Genomic DNA, 16,722 nt, shown 5'->3' with positions numbered 1-16,722 from the left:
GTGCTCCAGAAGGTATATTTCACTAGTCACCCCCAAAGCCAATTCCTCCTTTGGCCACCTCTCCTTCCAGTTCTCTGCTGCCAATGACTGGAACGAACTGCAAAAATCACTGAAGCTGGAGACTCATAGCTCCCTCACTAGCTTTAAGCACCAGCTGTCAGAGCAGCTCACAGATCACTGCACCTGTACATAGCCCATCTGTAAATAGCCCATCTGTAACTACCTCATCCCCATACTGTATTTATTTATTTATCTTGCTCCTTTGCACCCCAGTATCTCTACTTGCACATTCATCTTCTGCACATTCTACCATTCCAGTGTTTAATTGTTATATTGTAATTATTTCTCCACTATGGCATATTTATTGCCTTACCTCTCTTATCCTACCTCATTTGCACACACTGTATATAGACTTTTTCTATTGTATTATTGACTGTATGTTTGTTGTATGTGTGCTTTGCTTTATTCTTGGCCAGGTCGCAGTTGTAAATGAGAACCTGTTCTCTGCTAGCCTACCTGGTTAAATAAAGGTGAAATAAAATAAAAATAAATAAAATAAATCCCCCTTGTTTTATCATCAGAAAGACCACATAACTAGCAGATGATTTCAACAGTTTTATTTTGATCATGAAAAACAAACAAAAGACAAGAGAGAAATATTTGGAAAAACACAGATTTTAACATATCAGCATATAAGCATTGTGTCTAGTGAACCCTACACCAAGAGGAAAGTACGAATAATCACAGAAAAGAGACAAATGAAGAAGAGACATAACATAAGTCCTTGTTTTTGGGATTTTACTTTCTTCTATGCCAAAACTACATACAATACAAATAAGAATTTAAAAAGGAATGCCAATATCAATCTTCCTCTTAGACTACAGAGCTTCTGCTTCTGCAAACCAAATAAACAACGCAACAAAACATACAAAACTTTTTAAAACGAAAACAGCAAACCGTTTTGAGATTGTCTGTGGTGGGCGGGAGGGGTAAAAGGGTGAGACTGACTTGTCAGTTTGATTTGTAATGTTGTCTTTAGTAATGCCCATGCAAAGTATCTGAGGAACAGCATCGGTAGAAGTGAACAAGTTCTGAATATACATAGTTCATTTTTTTTTTTAAATACACAGGAGATATATGTAGGAAAAAAAATACTGTACAAAAACAAGAATATCTTTGTATAAACAACAAAAGCTTTAATATATTAACATATCCTTTCTATACTGTCATCTTTTGGTCTGTAGTAAAGAGATATATAAAGTGATGTGGGTATATTCCACAGTACTGTATAGGCAACACCATTCATTTGCCCAACGTAAACTGTGTTAATTTGTTATATACAGTAGTACATCTGTTACATTCATCTCTCATTGGGTCATGGGGAGAGCATCTGTACGGTGTTAATATTAGGACAGCCTCATTCTCAGCAGGATTTCTTTCAATCTCGGCAGGACTGAGAGGCAGTCCTAATATGGACACCGTACCTCTGTAGACAAGAACCTGACACAGAGAAGTCATGCTTGAGAAAATAAAAAGAACACAATAAAAACTATTGCCTACTGCACAGATGCTGATAATGTTCACATTTGAATGCTTGAACAACAAATAGAAACATGCCTGATTTGATGTAAAGACATAAATATCATAATATCAACTAATAAAATCAATTACAAATTGTTCACGTGCTGAAATAAAGAGGGCAGTTTCATGCGTGTCTGTGACAGTAAGCTTGGTAGAGCGGAGACCAAGAGCTTATACTGCCTTATTGCTTTAGCCTCCCAAACTTGTTCTGTACAACAGAGTGATCTGGTGACAAGGAACTAGAAACAAACCTTTGTTATACATAACACTGCTATAAGAAGAACATGAGAATGATGAAGCTGACATCATGATAGCCTGGCGGCCGGTCTGTCTCTGCTTTATCTAACATGTTGTTGACTCACTAAGGCAACAACGTAGCATTGATTGATGCAGAAACAGTAGGATACCCAGGCTAGCGGTATGTAGGCTTGGGAGAGGTTTAAAAGTATGAGCAGTGCAGGGATTGTTTACACATTACAAACAGCTTATATCTGATGGAGAAAAAGACGGGGAGAGAGGTGGATAAAGTGGGACAGTTAACGTCAGGGGAGACGTCTCAACTGACATTTACAGTATGGAAACCATAGAAAACCGAAGAAACCATTAACACAAGATCATTCACAGACAATAGCAGACGTTATGGATCAAGAGGGAGTGGGAAGAGGGTAGGTAACATACAATTCAACATACATATTCATAAGAAAATAAAACACCACAGTAAAAGCCATGAAAAATGTGGAAAATAACACAAAAGCCATGTGTGGACAGGTACACTACATCAGAAAGAAAATAACCAAATGAAAAACACACACAGATCGGAAGTAAAATAAACACATTCCGTTTCTTACTCATAGACAGTACAGAAAGCTACCCGCTTTCCCTCACAAGGGCCAATCACAGAGAGACATGGATGAGGATGAAATATATGGTATAGAAAATGAGTAGAAATGTGCTACTGAAATCATTTTGTCCTTCAATCTCTTGATACGAGTTGTGAGATGGTAGGAGGCAGTTCCTAGGTTGTGTGTGGGGGCAGTTTTCGGGCAGGGAGGACATGGATCGGGTGGTGGCCTCAGACAGATGTTAGCTCAGCCTCTCAGCCTCATGCTTCAGGGGGTGTTCAGGGATGAATGAGGACCTGGGCAACATGGCCGGGTGTGTGTATGTGTGCGTGCGTGTGTGTGTGTGTGTGTATTCTCCATGTTTGTGAGTGTATTCTGTCTCAGTCCCATTACAGAGGGCCCTGTGTGGCCTGGTACTCGGCCACAATGTTCTTTGTGCGCCCAAGCTCTCTCCTCAGATCGGCCACCTCCATTTTCAGGGCGGAGTTCTCCTTCTCCAGGAAACCCGCTCGGATGGCGATCTGGTTTTCTTTGAGTCGACGGGCATCACGTGACCTCTTGGCAGCCACGTTGTTCTTCTTACGCCTCACCCAATACCTGTCATCCTGCTCGAGAGGTGCAAGGGAAGAGAGTGGGTATTAAAAGGGGGGGAAATGTACTTAATTATACACTGGGTGGTTGGAGCCCTGAATGCTGATTGGTTGACAGCCATGGCTTATCAGATAGTATACCACGGGTATGACAAAACATTTCATTTTACTGCTCTAATTCCATTGGTAACCAGTTTATCCTCGTTGCGCCGCTACGAAGATCAGCCCTGAGGCCGTGGTATATTGGCCATATACCACACCCCCGGGGCCTTATTACTTAATTATACACTACCGATGAGCAAAATTATTATTTAAAAAATAATCACATATTTGATATAATCATGTTAACTGGACTGGTAGCTTTAGACAACTTTTCATTGACTTATTTCTGTGTTGAAAACAGGTGCCTAAACTACAAATGTCCAAAACCAAAGTAAAAAATCAAACACAGCCATATGTTAACTGTCAGTGACAGATCTCTCCCATTAGAAAATTACCCCTCCTCTCGCTCTGGCAGCTAGAGGAGTTTTCCCATAACCTTTGTATGGCTACACAAGCAGCTTTCAGTCAATTCATTACTGGACTAAAGCCATGCATGGATACACCTTTATGTGAATAAATAAAAAAGGCAAATCCCTTTAGTCGGACAGAGAGAGAGAGAGAGAGAAAGAGCGGGAGAGAGAGAGAGAGAGAGAGAGAGAGAGAGAGAGAGGGAGAGAGATTAATCACACAGGGTGTTCTTGGGATGAACACAAGACCAGCTAAGCCTCTTATCTGGACCACACCCCTTAGGTCAGATCTGACCAATGGGAAGGGTGCAAATAGGGTCAGGGTCAGATGAGAGCTGATGGAAACAGCTAGTGAGAAGACAGAGAGAGAGAGAGAGAGAGAGAGAGAGAGAGAGAGAGAGAGAGAGAGAGAGAAAGAGAGAGATAAAGCAGCGTGGTGGTCAAACAAAACAGAGTTGATGGCTCTGTGTGTACACGCTATGGTCTACTACACACTATGGTCTACTACACACTATAGTCTACTACACGCTATAGTCTACTACACGCTATAGTCTACTACACACTATGGTCTACTACACACTATAGTCTACTACACGCTATAGTCTACTACACGCTATAGTCTACTACACTAACTACACACTATAGTCTACTACACGCTATAGTCTACTAAACTAACTACACACTATAGTCTACTACACGCTATAGTCTACTACACTAACTACACACTATAGTCTACTACACTAACTACACACTATAGTCTACTACACGCTATGGTCTACTACACGCTATGGTCTACTACACGCTATGGTCTACTACACTAACTACACACTATAGTCTACTACACACTATAGTCTACTACACACTATAGTCTACTACACTAACTACACACTATAGTCTACTACACTAACTACACACTATACTAACTACACACTATAGTCTACTACACACTATAGTCTACTACACACTATAGTCTACTACACTAACTACACACTATAGTCTACTACACTAACTACACACTATAGTCTACTACACTAACTACACACTATAGTCTACTACACACTATAGTCTACTACACTAACTACACACTATAGTCTACTACACACTATAGTCTACTACACACTATAGTCTACTACACTAACTACACACTATAGTCTACTACACTAACTACACACTATAGTCTACTACACTAACTACACCCTATAGTCTTCTACACTAACTACACACTATAGTCTACTACACACTATAGTCTACTACACTAACTACACACTATAGTCTACTACACACTATAGTCTACTACACACTATAGTCTACTACACACTATAGTCTACTACACTAACTACACACTATAGTCTACTACACTAACTACACACTATAGTCTACTACACACTATAGTCTACTACACACTATAGTCTACTACACTAACTACACACTATAGTCTACTACACACTATAGTCTACTACACTAACTACACACTATAGTCTACTACACACTATAGTCTACTACACACTATAGTCTACTACACTAACTACACACTATAGTCTACTACACACTATAGTCTACTACACACTATAGTCTACTACACTAACTACACACTATAGTCTACTACACGCTATAGTCTACTACACTAACTACACACTATAGTCTACTACACACTATACTCTACTACACACTATAGTCTACTATACTAACTACACACTATACTCTACTACACACTATTGTCTACTACACGCTATAGTCTACTACACTAACTACACACTATAGTCTACTACACACTATACTCTACTACACACTATGGTCTACTACACACTATAGTCTACTACACACTATAGTCTACTACACACTATAGTCTACTACACTAACTACACACTATACTCTACTACACTAACTACACACTATAGTCTACTACACACTATAGTCTTCTACACGCTATAGTCTACTACACACTATAGTCTACTACACTAACTACACACTATAGTCTACTACACTAACTACACACTATAGTCTACTACACACTATAGTCTTCTACACGCTATAGTCTACTACACTAACTACACACTATAGTCTACTACACTAACTACACACTATAGTCTACTACACACTATAGTCTACTACACACTATAGTCTACTACACACTATAGTCTACTACACTAACTACACACTATAGTCTACTACACGCTATAGTCTACTACACTAACTACACACTATAGTCTACACTAACTACACACTATAGTCTACTACACACTATAGTCTACTACACTAACTACACACTATAGTCTACTACACACTATAGTCTACTACACTAACTACACACTATAGTCTACTACACTAACTACACACTATAGTCTACTACACGCTATGGTCTACTACACACTATAGTCTTCTACACTAACTATACACTATCCTCTAATACACACTATAGTCTACTACACACTATAGTCTACTACACACTATAGTCTACTACACGCTATAGTCTACTACACTAACTACACACTATAGTCTACTACACTAACTATACACTATCCTCTAATACACACTATGGTCTACTACACACTATAGTCTACTACACTCTATAGTCTACTACACTAACTACACACTATAGTCTACTACACTAACTACACACTATAGTCTACTACACACTATAGCCTACTACACTCTATAGTCTACTACACACTATAGTCTACTACACACTATAGTCTACTACACTCTATAGTCTACTACACTAACTACACACTATAGTCTACTACACTAACTACACACTATAGTCTACTACACACTATAGTCTACTACACTAACTACACACTATAGTCTACTACACTAACTACACTCTATAGTCTACTACACACTATAGTCTACTACACACTATACTCTACTACACACTATAGTCTACTACACACTATAGTCTACTACACACTATAGTCTACTACACTAACTACACACTATAGTCTACTACACTAACTACACACTATAGTCTACTACACACTATAGTCTACTACACTAACTACACACTATGGTCTACTACACTAACTACACACTATAGTCTACTACACGCTATGGTCTACTACACTAACTACACACTATAGTCTACTACACACTATAGTCTACTACACACTATAGTCTACTACATACTATAGTCTACTACACACTATAGTCTACTACACTAACTACACACTATAGTCTACTACACTAACTACACACTATAGTCTACTACACACTATAGTCTACTACACTAACTACACACTATGGTCTACTACACTAACTACATGCCATTCACTCACTGTGATTATTATTTATGAATCATCTATTCATCAATAACAGAAGATGATCTACCTGTTTCATAATCAGGGATAACACAGCTCAAGATAATCTGATAGATTAGGATCTACCTGTTTGATAATCAGGGATAACACAGCTCAAAATAATCTGATATATTAGGATCTACTTGTTTCATAATCAGGGATAACACAGCGCAAAATCATCTAATAGATTAGGATCTACTTGTTTCATAATCAGGGATAACACAGCTCAAAATAATCTGATAGATTAGGATCTACCTGTTTCATAATCAGGGATAACACAGCGCAAAATAATCTAATAGATTAGGATCTACCTGTTTCATAATCAGGGATAACACAGCTCAAGATAATCTGATAGATTAGGATCTACCTGTTTGATAATCAGGGATAACACAGCTCAAAATAATCTGATATATTAGGATCTACTTGTTTCATAATCAGGGATAACACAGCGCAAAATCATCTAATAGATTAGGATCTACTTGTTTCATAATCAGGGATAACACAGTGCAAAATCATCTAATAGATTAGGATCTACCTGTTTCATAATCAGGGATAACACAGCTCAAAATAATCTGATAGATTAGGATCTACTTGTTTCATAATCAGGGATAACACAGCCCAAAACAATCTAATAGATTAGGATCTACCTGTTTCATAATCAGGGATAACACAGCTCAAAATAATCTGATAGATTAGGATCTACCTGTTTCATAATCAGGGATAACACAGCTCAAAATAATTTGATAGATTAGGATCTACCTGTTTCATAATCAGGGATAACACAGCTCAAAATAATCTGATAGATTAGGATCTACCTGTTTCATAATCAGGGATAACACAGCGCAAAATAATCTTATAGATTAGGATCTACCTGTTTCATAATCAGGGATAACACAGCGCAAAATAATCTTATAGATTAGGAGACGTGACACAGACACAGAGACACACACACACACGCACATACAGAGAGACACACACACATACCTTCATGTCATCTGGCAATAACACCTTGCAGGCCTTCTTGAACATGGGCTGTGGTTTGAGCTCCTCGGGGGTGAACTTGCGTTTGCGGGGGTCGAACATCTCCTGTCCCGGTACGCTGGACAAAACCAAGTCAGCAGGGTCAGGCACATAGCTCACCGGCACCTGGATGGACTCTGGGTCGATGGGGCTGGGAGTGTTTCTGGACGGCAGGGCTGGTGAGGGAGAGTAGCAGGACAGAAGGACGTTAGATACATGGAAGTAGGTTATAGAAATGTGTTTGATAGAATTCGAGAAATTACCACTACATATTTTTTTTGGGGGGGGGGGTTGGTGGTTTGGTGCACTATTCTGAAGACATTCATGATAAAAGTTAAACTTCAGCAAAATCAATGTGACAAGGTGAAGGTAGTGCGTTTTTATTCCTTGCACCATGAATAGTCACATTGTTATTGTAATGTATCCTGTAGTAGTGGCAAACTGCAGCCACTGGGGGGCACAAGACACAAAGCTAACACACAACTTAAACCAAAGTTTGCCAGTCTGTGAAACCTCTAGTACCCTTGTGAGTACCTACATACTCACCCCTCATCTTCCCCCTCCAATTCCCATCCAGAATAAACTCTGAACCAACTACTGGACAGAAACACACTGGTTCGAAAATGGTTATGTAGACATAATTTATTTTATAAGTCTGTATTCATCTGCCTCTGACCACTGTCCTTATACAAGCATTATGCATGTAAGTATATATTTACATTGAGTGGGCCTGAGGCTGGAGGCCAGCTGGTGTGAGATGGGCGAAAGCGATAGTGCCAGAGGCCCCTGCTCCTTTTCAGTGTTCAAATGACATCTCAACCTCAATCTGAACCTGATGTGACGACTAGGTCCTTCCCTAACCTGAGCCGAGGTAGAATAGTTGTATAGAGAACCTTATAGCCTTCACACTCTAACTAGTGACCTGTCCAGGGGGTTTACTTGTACATCAAGCTGCCTCACACTACAGAAACAGGAGACAGGCCCCTGTCCCTATGGGCTGTTCTGGCTCGGACAGGGCTTATTTGTCCAAGGCTTAAATACTTACCTAACTAACCTCGTCCCCAGGCTTTGCTACCAGAGAGAGAGTGAGAGAGAGACAGCTGGTGGACGAGATGAATTACACTGATGCTGCCTGAGACATATACAGTGCATTCATAAAACTTATGTTACAGCCTTATTCTAAAATGGATTGAATCGTTTTTTCCCCTCATCAATCTACACAATACCCCATAATGACGAACCAAAAACAGGTTTTAAGACATTTTTGCACATTAATAATAAAAAACCCCCAGAAATATCGCATTTACTTAAGTATTCAGACCCTTTACTCAGTACTTCGTTGAAGCACCTTTGACAGCGATTACAGCCTTGAGTCTTCATGGGACGCTACAAGCTTGGCACACCGGTATTTGGGGAGTTTCTCCCATTCTTCTCTGCAGATCTTCTCAAACTCTGTCAGGTTGGATGGGGAGCGTAGCTGCACAGCTATTTTCAGGTCTCTCCAGAGATGTTCGATCGAGTTCAAGTCCGGGCTCTGGCTGGGCCACTCAAGGACATTCAGTGACCACTCTTGCGTTGTCTTGGCTGTGTGCTTAGGGTCGTTGTCCTGTTGGAAGTTGAACCTTCGCCCCAGTCTGAGGTCATGAGTGCTCTGGAGACAGTTTTCATCAAGGATCTCTCTGTACTTTGCTCTTCATCTTTCCCTCGATCCTGACAAGTCTCCCGGTCCCTGCTGCTGAAAAACATCCCCACAGCATGGCGCTGCCACCACCATGTTTCACCGTTGGGATGGTAATGGCCAGGTGATGAGCACTGCCTGGTTCCCTCCAGACGTGAGGCTTGGCATTCAGGCCAAAGAGTTTAATCTTGGTTTCATCAGACCAGAGAATCTTGTTTCAGAGTCCTTTAGGTGCCTTTTGGCAAACTCCAAGTGGGCTGTCATGTGCCTTTTACTGAGGAGCGGCTTCCGTCTGGCCACTCTACCATAAAGGCCTGATTGGTGGAGTGCTGCAGAGATGGTTGTCCTTCTGGAAGGTTCTCTCATCTCCACAGAGGAACTCTGGAGCTCCGTCAGAGTGACCATCTGGTTCTTGGTCACCTCCCTGACCAAGGCCCTTCTTCCACGATTGCTCAGATTGGCTGGGCGGCCAGATCTAGGAAGAGTCTTGGTGGTTCCAAACTTCGTCCATTTAAGAATGATGGAGGCCACTGCTCTTGGGAAATTCATTGCTGCATAAACGTTTTGGTACCCTTCCCCAGATCTGTGCCTTGACACAATCCTGTCTTTGAGCTCTACGGACAATTCCTTCGACCTCATGGCTTGGTTTTTGTTCTGACATGCTCTGTAAACTGTGGGACCTTATATAGATAGGTGTGTGCCTTTCCAAATCATGTCCAATCAATTGAATTTACCACAGGTGGACTCCAATCAAGTTGTAGAAACATCTTAAGGATGATCAATGAAAACAGGATGTACCTGAGCTCAATTTTGAGTCTCATAGCAAAGGTTCAAATAAATATGTAAATAAATATTTTTTTATTATTATTGTAAAAACCTGTTTTTACTTTGTCATTATGAGGTATTGTGTGTAGATTGATAAGAAAAAACATATTTAATACATTTCAGAATAAGGCTGTAACGTAACAAAATGTGGAAAAAGTGAAGGGGTCTGAATACTTTACGAATGCAATGTAGATAGATCTATACGTAGCTCAGCTCAGATGTACTGGGATGTACAGAAATATTTGACTTCCAGCCCCAGTGTGAAGATTTCATAAATCACGAGAAGGCAAAGTATGCTTTATTAGAACTGCACCTGTTAATCAACAGCTGCCTCTCAGAACCTGCTAATCAACAGCTGCCTCTCAGAACCTGCTAATCAACAGCTGCCTCTCAGAACCTGCTAATCAACAGCTGCCTCTCAGAACCTGCTAATCAACAGCTGGTACTCAGAACAGGCTAATCAACAGCTGGTACTCAGAACAGGCTAATCAACAGCTGCCTCTCAGAACAGAAGTACTTCAAATGAGTGAATCTGGAACAGAACATTACACTAATTACCGGAAGGGATGTAAAGTGAGAGATTTGACCTCCAAGGTGAAGATTTCACTTAAATCATGACAAGGCAATCTATGCTTTTCAGAAGTGTCTAAGACCTGCCTATCAAAACAGAAGTGCTTAAAATGAGTGACTAAAAAAACAGAACAGTACACTAATTAGTTGAGCTAGTGGGGTCACGGCCAGAGTCTGCCATTATCAACGGTGAGCCTGGAGCAATTAGGGGTAAGTGCTTTGCTCAAGGGCACATCGGCAGATGTTTCACCTTGTCGGCTCGAGGATTCGAACCCGCAACTTTTCGATTAGGGGCATAAACAGAGGAAACACACACTCACACACACACACACTAACGGGTCACGTCATCACAACATCTGAATTTCACACCTTTTCCATTCTGGGTTTGAGGCCTCTTCTAAGAAACCTAATAAAGTAGTCCTACTCTATTCTTCCTGAGCTGTGGTTGATATTGTATTATATGAGCTAGAAGTGTCTTTCAGATGTTCACTGTACAGACAAACAGAGTATGTGGTTGTTAGCCTTTTTTCCCTGTGTGTGTTGATGTGTCTGTGTGTGTGTGTGTGTGTTTTACACACCTGCTCTGGCGAGGCTAGGGAGACAGTTCTGTGCACCCATGCTTGTGTGTACCGACGTTGATGCGCTTGCATGGTTGCTAAGGTCGATCACCGAGGGCAGGGCTTGTGACATGATTGACGTCTGGTGCTGGGACTGTGATTGGTACTGGTTGGGGTGGGTGGAGGCGGCGAGTTCAGAAGGGAGGCCGTTTTCCGACAGGAACTCGTCCAGATCCATGTACTCCAGCTGGAAGTTGTCTCCATCGTAGGGGAGAGTCTTGTTCCACAGCGTGGGCCCCAGGAAGGCTGACTGTGGGGCACTCCTCTCCTCATCCAACTTCTTCTCCTTCTCTTTCTCCTTCTTGAATCCTAAAGAGAACATTGGGGGGGGGGTACTGAAAAAGACACTGAAAAAGACACTGAAAAAAACAACGCTCATCTATACAGACAATGGTAGCGCTTTACTTTACAGTACAGAAATTAGATTACAGAAATAGTACAGTATAATAAAGTTCTGCACAATCGTGAGGCTTGTATGCTAGTATTGAAAGTGCAGCATCTATTTATTGTATCTGTAATTTGGGAGACTAAAGTATCCTCTATGGTATGCAGCAGCTCATCTTCAGGGTTAACTGGTTTGGATAACTGGTTTTGAGGAGCAAAAAAAGCTGATATTCAGAAGTGAAACCTGCTTTGATAACTTTTACTTCAATAACAATATCTATTGCTACATCACTATCACTAAAATGATCATACTTTCAATCAATCCATTGCATCGACATACATCACTGATCACTGTGCTATCTATATAATACAATACATTCATGTAGGAATAATAAGGAGAAGTGTGGTAGTTAATTGCTAGCTAATGAATTTGTCAAGTGCTGTCAGGTGACTAATATCAGAAAACAGCTACTGTAGGCCTACTAGTGGGGCCGGTTTGGGTACATACAGACAGGCACACAAGTATTTAGTAACTTTATTTGAACTATATCCATATGCCTGTATTTCGATAGGTAAGGACGCTGAAGCAAATCATTATCAATTAAAATGAATGTTGGCTATAGGCCTTTAGAGAATATTTCAAAATGCATTATTTACGCTATTTATCTGGAGCAAAGCGAGTTCATAGATACCAGTAGCTTTTCCAAATAAATAAACAACGTAAATGAACAACTTGTCTCTATAAAAATAAAGACAATTTAAGTTTGAGATAAGTGTTTATATATTCTAGAATAGAAAGGAATAGAATAGAAGAGCATAAAATAAACGTTATTTTTACCTTCATGTTGTTGTTCATGTTGTTGGAGGAGGAGGGGTAGTTTCATGGGGTTCTCCAGTAGAGACTTCAATACCCAGTGATTTGACATAGGTAGAAACCTTGGATTCACCGGGAGATGTCTGGACACTATTTTATCCATCTCGTCTTCCTTCAGCGGTCAACAAAAAAACACTTAACCTGGTCCTGGTGGGCTAAAACAAAATCCAAAACGTTCAAGTGAATCGAAAAAAAAAAAATCGAAATCACAGGTCGATTTCAACCTCAACAAGTGCCGATATATTGAGAAATAAAAGCCAGTGGGAAAAGCTGGTTCCAGTGCCACCTGCTAGTCTACAGTAGAAGGCAGAGATGGTCCCGTCCACCCATTCATACCATGTGAAAACCGAGATATGTGACGTCAAACCCTGAGACACCGCCTATTTTATCTCTCTCTCTCTCTCTCTCTCTCTCTCTCTCTCATGTGTGTGTGTGAGACACTGACTGAAGTCAAGACACCATAGTCCCCTAGCTATTAGGATATTTTATTGACGGAAGGAGGATATATAGCTTATCAACAACACTGTTTCTATATAGCCCATCGCGTTTCCAGACGAATTCGTATGGAGGTTACATACTGGACTAGAATAGACCTAGTCCTACGCTCTACAGACTATACTTTCTCGCATTTAAATCCTGTCAAAGCCGACAAAGTAGGGCTATTTATCACATGCATGTGTACAGAGAGTAATAGGCCTACTGGTATAATATCCGAGTTTGTGTGTACACTATAATTACATTATGTAGGCCTATATTGGCCGTTGTTCAAAATAGGTACAAGGTGCGTCTGTTTTCAACCCACTGTTCCCATGTGTCCTCATATGTGAAACACGTGACAAATTACACTAAAGTTAGGCAACCGTTTTTTTCCCCGACATATACATACATAGATGGACTAATTGCACCATGAAGTAAATGAAAATCGCTGTAGTCATGTTCCAAGTGAGGAACTATGAGAACACTTTTTTTGATAGAGTGCTTTTTCAGTCTGTCATGCTTTGAGCGCACGGACCAAACCCCTTCACCCTTAGCCTAGAAAAAGATGGATGGAATGATGGGTCACGTTAGTGGGCGCGGTTGACCTACTTTTGTCCAATAGCTGAGCGAGATATCCTGCGCTCGCTGCTCACCACCTCCTAGGGCCTAGGCGGTTCTCACATTGAACCTCATGTGCTTTCACCGGGGTGAAAACAACTCAATCTAACACACAGCAGCCTACTGGGAAGAAAAAGCTCCTGTACTCTTTGTACAAATGAAATAAGCCATTTAGGCCTACAAAGTGAACAACTGCAGGATCTTCACCCACCCAAGTGCTGCCTTCTGCTGCCAAAATGCAGACAGTCACTTATAAAAACAATACAAAAACCACCTCTTTCAGAAAGCCAATGGTCGTTGATTGATTCTGTCCTACTCCCTATCCCCTTCTGTCCCTTAAATTAATTGGTTAATTGTATTACTCTATAATTTGATTCAACCTGCACTTGATTTTATGTAGCCTACTTTTATCCTTGATTGTCCTGAAAAGCCTCTGTCAATTAATGTATTATTATTATCTTTTATTTTTATTTAACCTTTATTTAACTAGGCAAGTCAGTTAAGAACAAATTTACAATGACAGCCTACTTGTATAGAAACTCAATGTAGTATTTTATTTACGCAATAAGGCACGGGGGGGTGTGGTATATAGCCAATATATTATGTCTAAGTGCTGTTCTTAAGCACGACACAAAGCGGAGTGCCTGGATACAGCCTTTAGCCGTGGTATATCGCCATATACCACAAACCCCCGAGGTGCCTTATTGCTATTAAAAACTGGTTACCAACGTAATTAGAGCAGTTAAAATACATGTTTTGTCATACCCGTGGTATACGGTCTGATATACCACGGCTGTCAGCCAATCAGCATTCAGGACTTGAACCATCAGGTTTATAATCTTGTTTATACCATGGCATTGTTGAATACTCCTTTCTGATTGGCTTGAAGGGCATTCAAGAGCGTGCATCATTTCCCTATAATGCACAGTATATTTGCAGCTAGAATTCAATGGCTATAGTTAATTTGTACATGTTTTGTTTGAGATGCTCTTGAAAGCAGTCGAACTGAAAAGTGATTTTCATGAATAGCAAGCTAGGTCTGATGGCTTGGTTAGCTAAACTAGCAAGTCTGTTTGTTTGGTTACCATGGCTACCCCAGTTACTACTAGTACTGTAGCTATCTAGTAAACTTGCTAGCTACTTCAGTGGATGTTGAACACCTTTCTACTGGCAAATGAACACATATTTCTAGTGGCAAATGTGTTCAATTATAGCTATAGTATTGTAATGAACCAGCAGGGAGCAGGTCTCGAACCCTCGACCTTCAAGCCCGAAGTCCGGCGCGCTATCGACTGTGCCGCAAAAGCATGCTCGAGCGGCAGAGTCGATTTCCGCGCTTATAAACCCAGGGTCGTTACAGTATAAAAGGGATAATCAACTCAGGGCTCTATGCATTTTCTGGAAAATAATGTAACTGTGTGGTGGAAAGTCAGTTGCACTCCAGCAGCGTGTTGAGGAACACACCTTCCACTCCATTATTTTCCATAGAACGCATAGTGCCCCTCATTGATTATCCCTTAATTATTTGTTTATATGAGAATATAAAGTAGTAAGCTCTTGTCGCTCTCATGTACAGTACAAGTCAACAGTTTGGACACACCTACTCATTCAAGGGTTTTTCTTTATTTTTTACTATTTTCTACATTGTAGAATAATAGTGAAGACACAAAAACTATGAAATAACACATATGGAATCATGTAGTAACCAAAAAAGTGTTAAACAAATAAAAATCTATATTTTTAATTTGAGATTCTTCAAAGTAGCCACCCTTGTGGAAGCTATAGTCCTTTGTCTGTCTATGTCTGAAAAAGTGGCATTAGAGACACAATGTTAGCTCACACAAATACGTTAAACAAATCTCTATTTGCCTCTCCTAAACTCTAAACTCTGTTGACATCCTTGACAACAGAGGTTGTTAAAGCATATGTTGTGACAACCTTTGCAAGAGAAAAGTAGGACACTGCTTAGCCACACCTGCTCCCCTGGGCTAGAACACTTGCAGACATGTCCACATAGGATCACACAGTGCTAAAGATGTTTGTGCATGATCTCAATGAAATGTCTCTGAAGGAGTCAGTGGCACTAGCTTGCTTACAGTGTGTGATGAGTGATGTTGCATACAATATATAGACCTATGCTAAAAAAACTAAAACATTTTGGCTACGGATGCAGTTTGAATGTATTAGGGATTTAGGTCGATTTTTTTGAGGGGGGGTTGGGGGGTCATTTTGAGCACCTTCCCCTTACAAAGATCTATGCACAGCCCTGAACACTTGAAAAAGTGAGTGGGTGAGTCACTGCATGTACAATATTCTCCTGAGCGCTGGCACACGAAAGTAAAGTTGTCAGATTTTAGCTTTAGGCAGGCTAGAAATCATTTCAGACAGAAAGGGACCTGTTTGCAGTATTCACATGACTTTGTTTTAATCAAACATGAGATATTGCAACTCAGAACAATGGAATTAGAACTATTACGAATATCCTCTTTAACCTGAAGGTAAAAAAGGTATTGTTTTAATTATAGTATATCTTCCTTACACACACTCCAATCCAATATCGTGTGTGCCTGTGTGTTTGTACCAATAACAGATTGAAAATGCGATTAGCATGACCAGCAGTGACCTAAATTAGCCAGTGTGTTATGTACTGTAAGATCTTGAGCCTACTTTGCCCCGCACACGCAAATACACACACACACACACACACACACACACACACACACACACACACACACACACACACACACACACACACACACACACACACACACACACACACACACACACACACACACACACACACACACACACACACACAGCTGGCTGAAGGCCACCGCTCAC

General features: G+C 40.5%; 1 protein-coding gene across 1 annotated transcript; it reads right to left on the bottom strand.

The window, feature by feature from the left end:
• Nucleotides 1–602: 602 nt before the first annotated feature.
• LOC115201673 (hepatic leukemia factor) lies at nucleotides 603–13,133 on the bottom strand. Its single transcript, XM_029765495.1, has 4 exons — nucleotides 12,751–13,133; nucleotides 11,490–11,837; nucleotides 7,803–8,014; nucleotides 603–3,028 (listed from the first exon to the last, which is right to left on the bottom strand). The coding sequence occupies exons 1-4, from the start codon at nucleotides 12,887–12,889 to the stop codon at nucleotides 2,813–2,815; spliced, it is 915 nt and encodes a 304-aa protein (XP_029621355.1). The 5' UTR covers nucleotides 12,890–13,133; the 3' UTR covers nucleotides 603–2,812.
• Nucleotides 13,134–16,722: the final 3,589 nt, after the last annotated feature.

Source organism: Salmo trutta, chromosome 10 (assembly GCF_901001165.1).
Source record: "Salmo trutta chromosome 10, fSalTru1.1, whole genome shotgun sequence".
Classification (NCBI taxonomy): domain Eukaryota; kingdom Metazoa; phylum Chordata; class Actinopteri; order Salmoniformes; family Salmonidae; genus Salmo; species Salmo trutta.
This window is presented reverse-complemented; position numbering and strand designations above follow the sequence as displayed.

Bases quoted from the DNA above. Each gene is read 5' to 3' on its own strand.
- LOC115201673 (XM_029765495.1), bottom strand. From the start codon at position 12,889: ATGGATAAAATAGTGTCCAGACATCTCCCGGTGAATCCAAGGTTTCTA. The intron at 8,015-11,489 runs GTGTGTAAAACA...CTCCCTCACCAG, and splicing joins CCCTAGCCTCGCCAGAGCAG to CCCTGCCGTCCAGAAACACT. The intron at 3,029-7,802 runs GTATGTGTGTGT...CCTCTCGAGCAG, and splicing joins TATTGCCAGATGACATGAAG to GATGACAGGTATTGGGTGAG.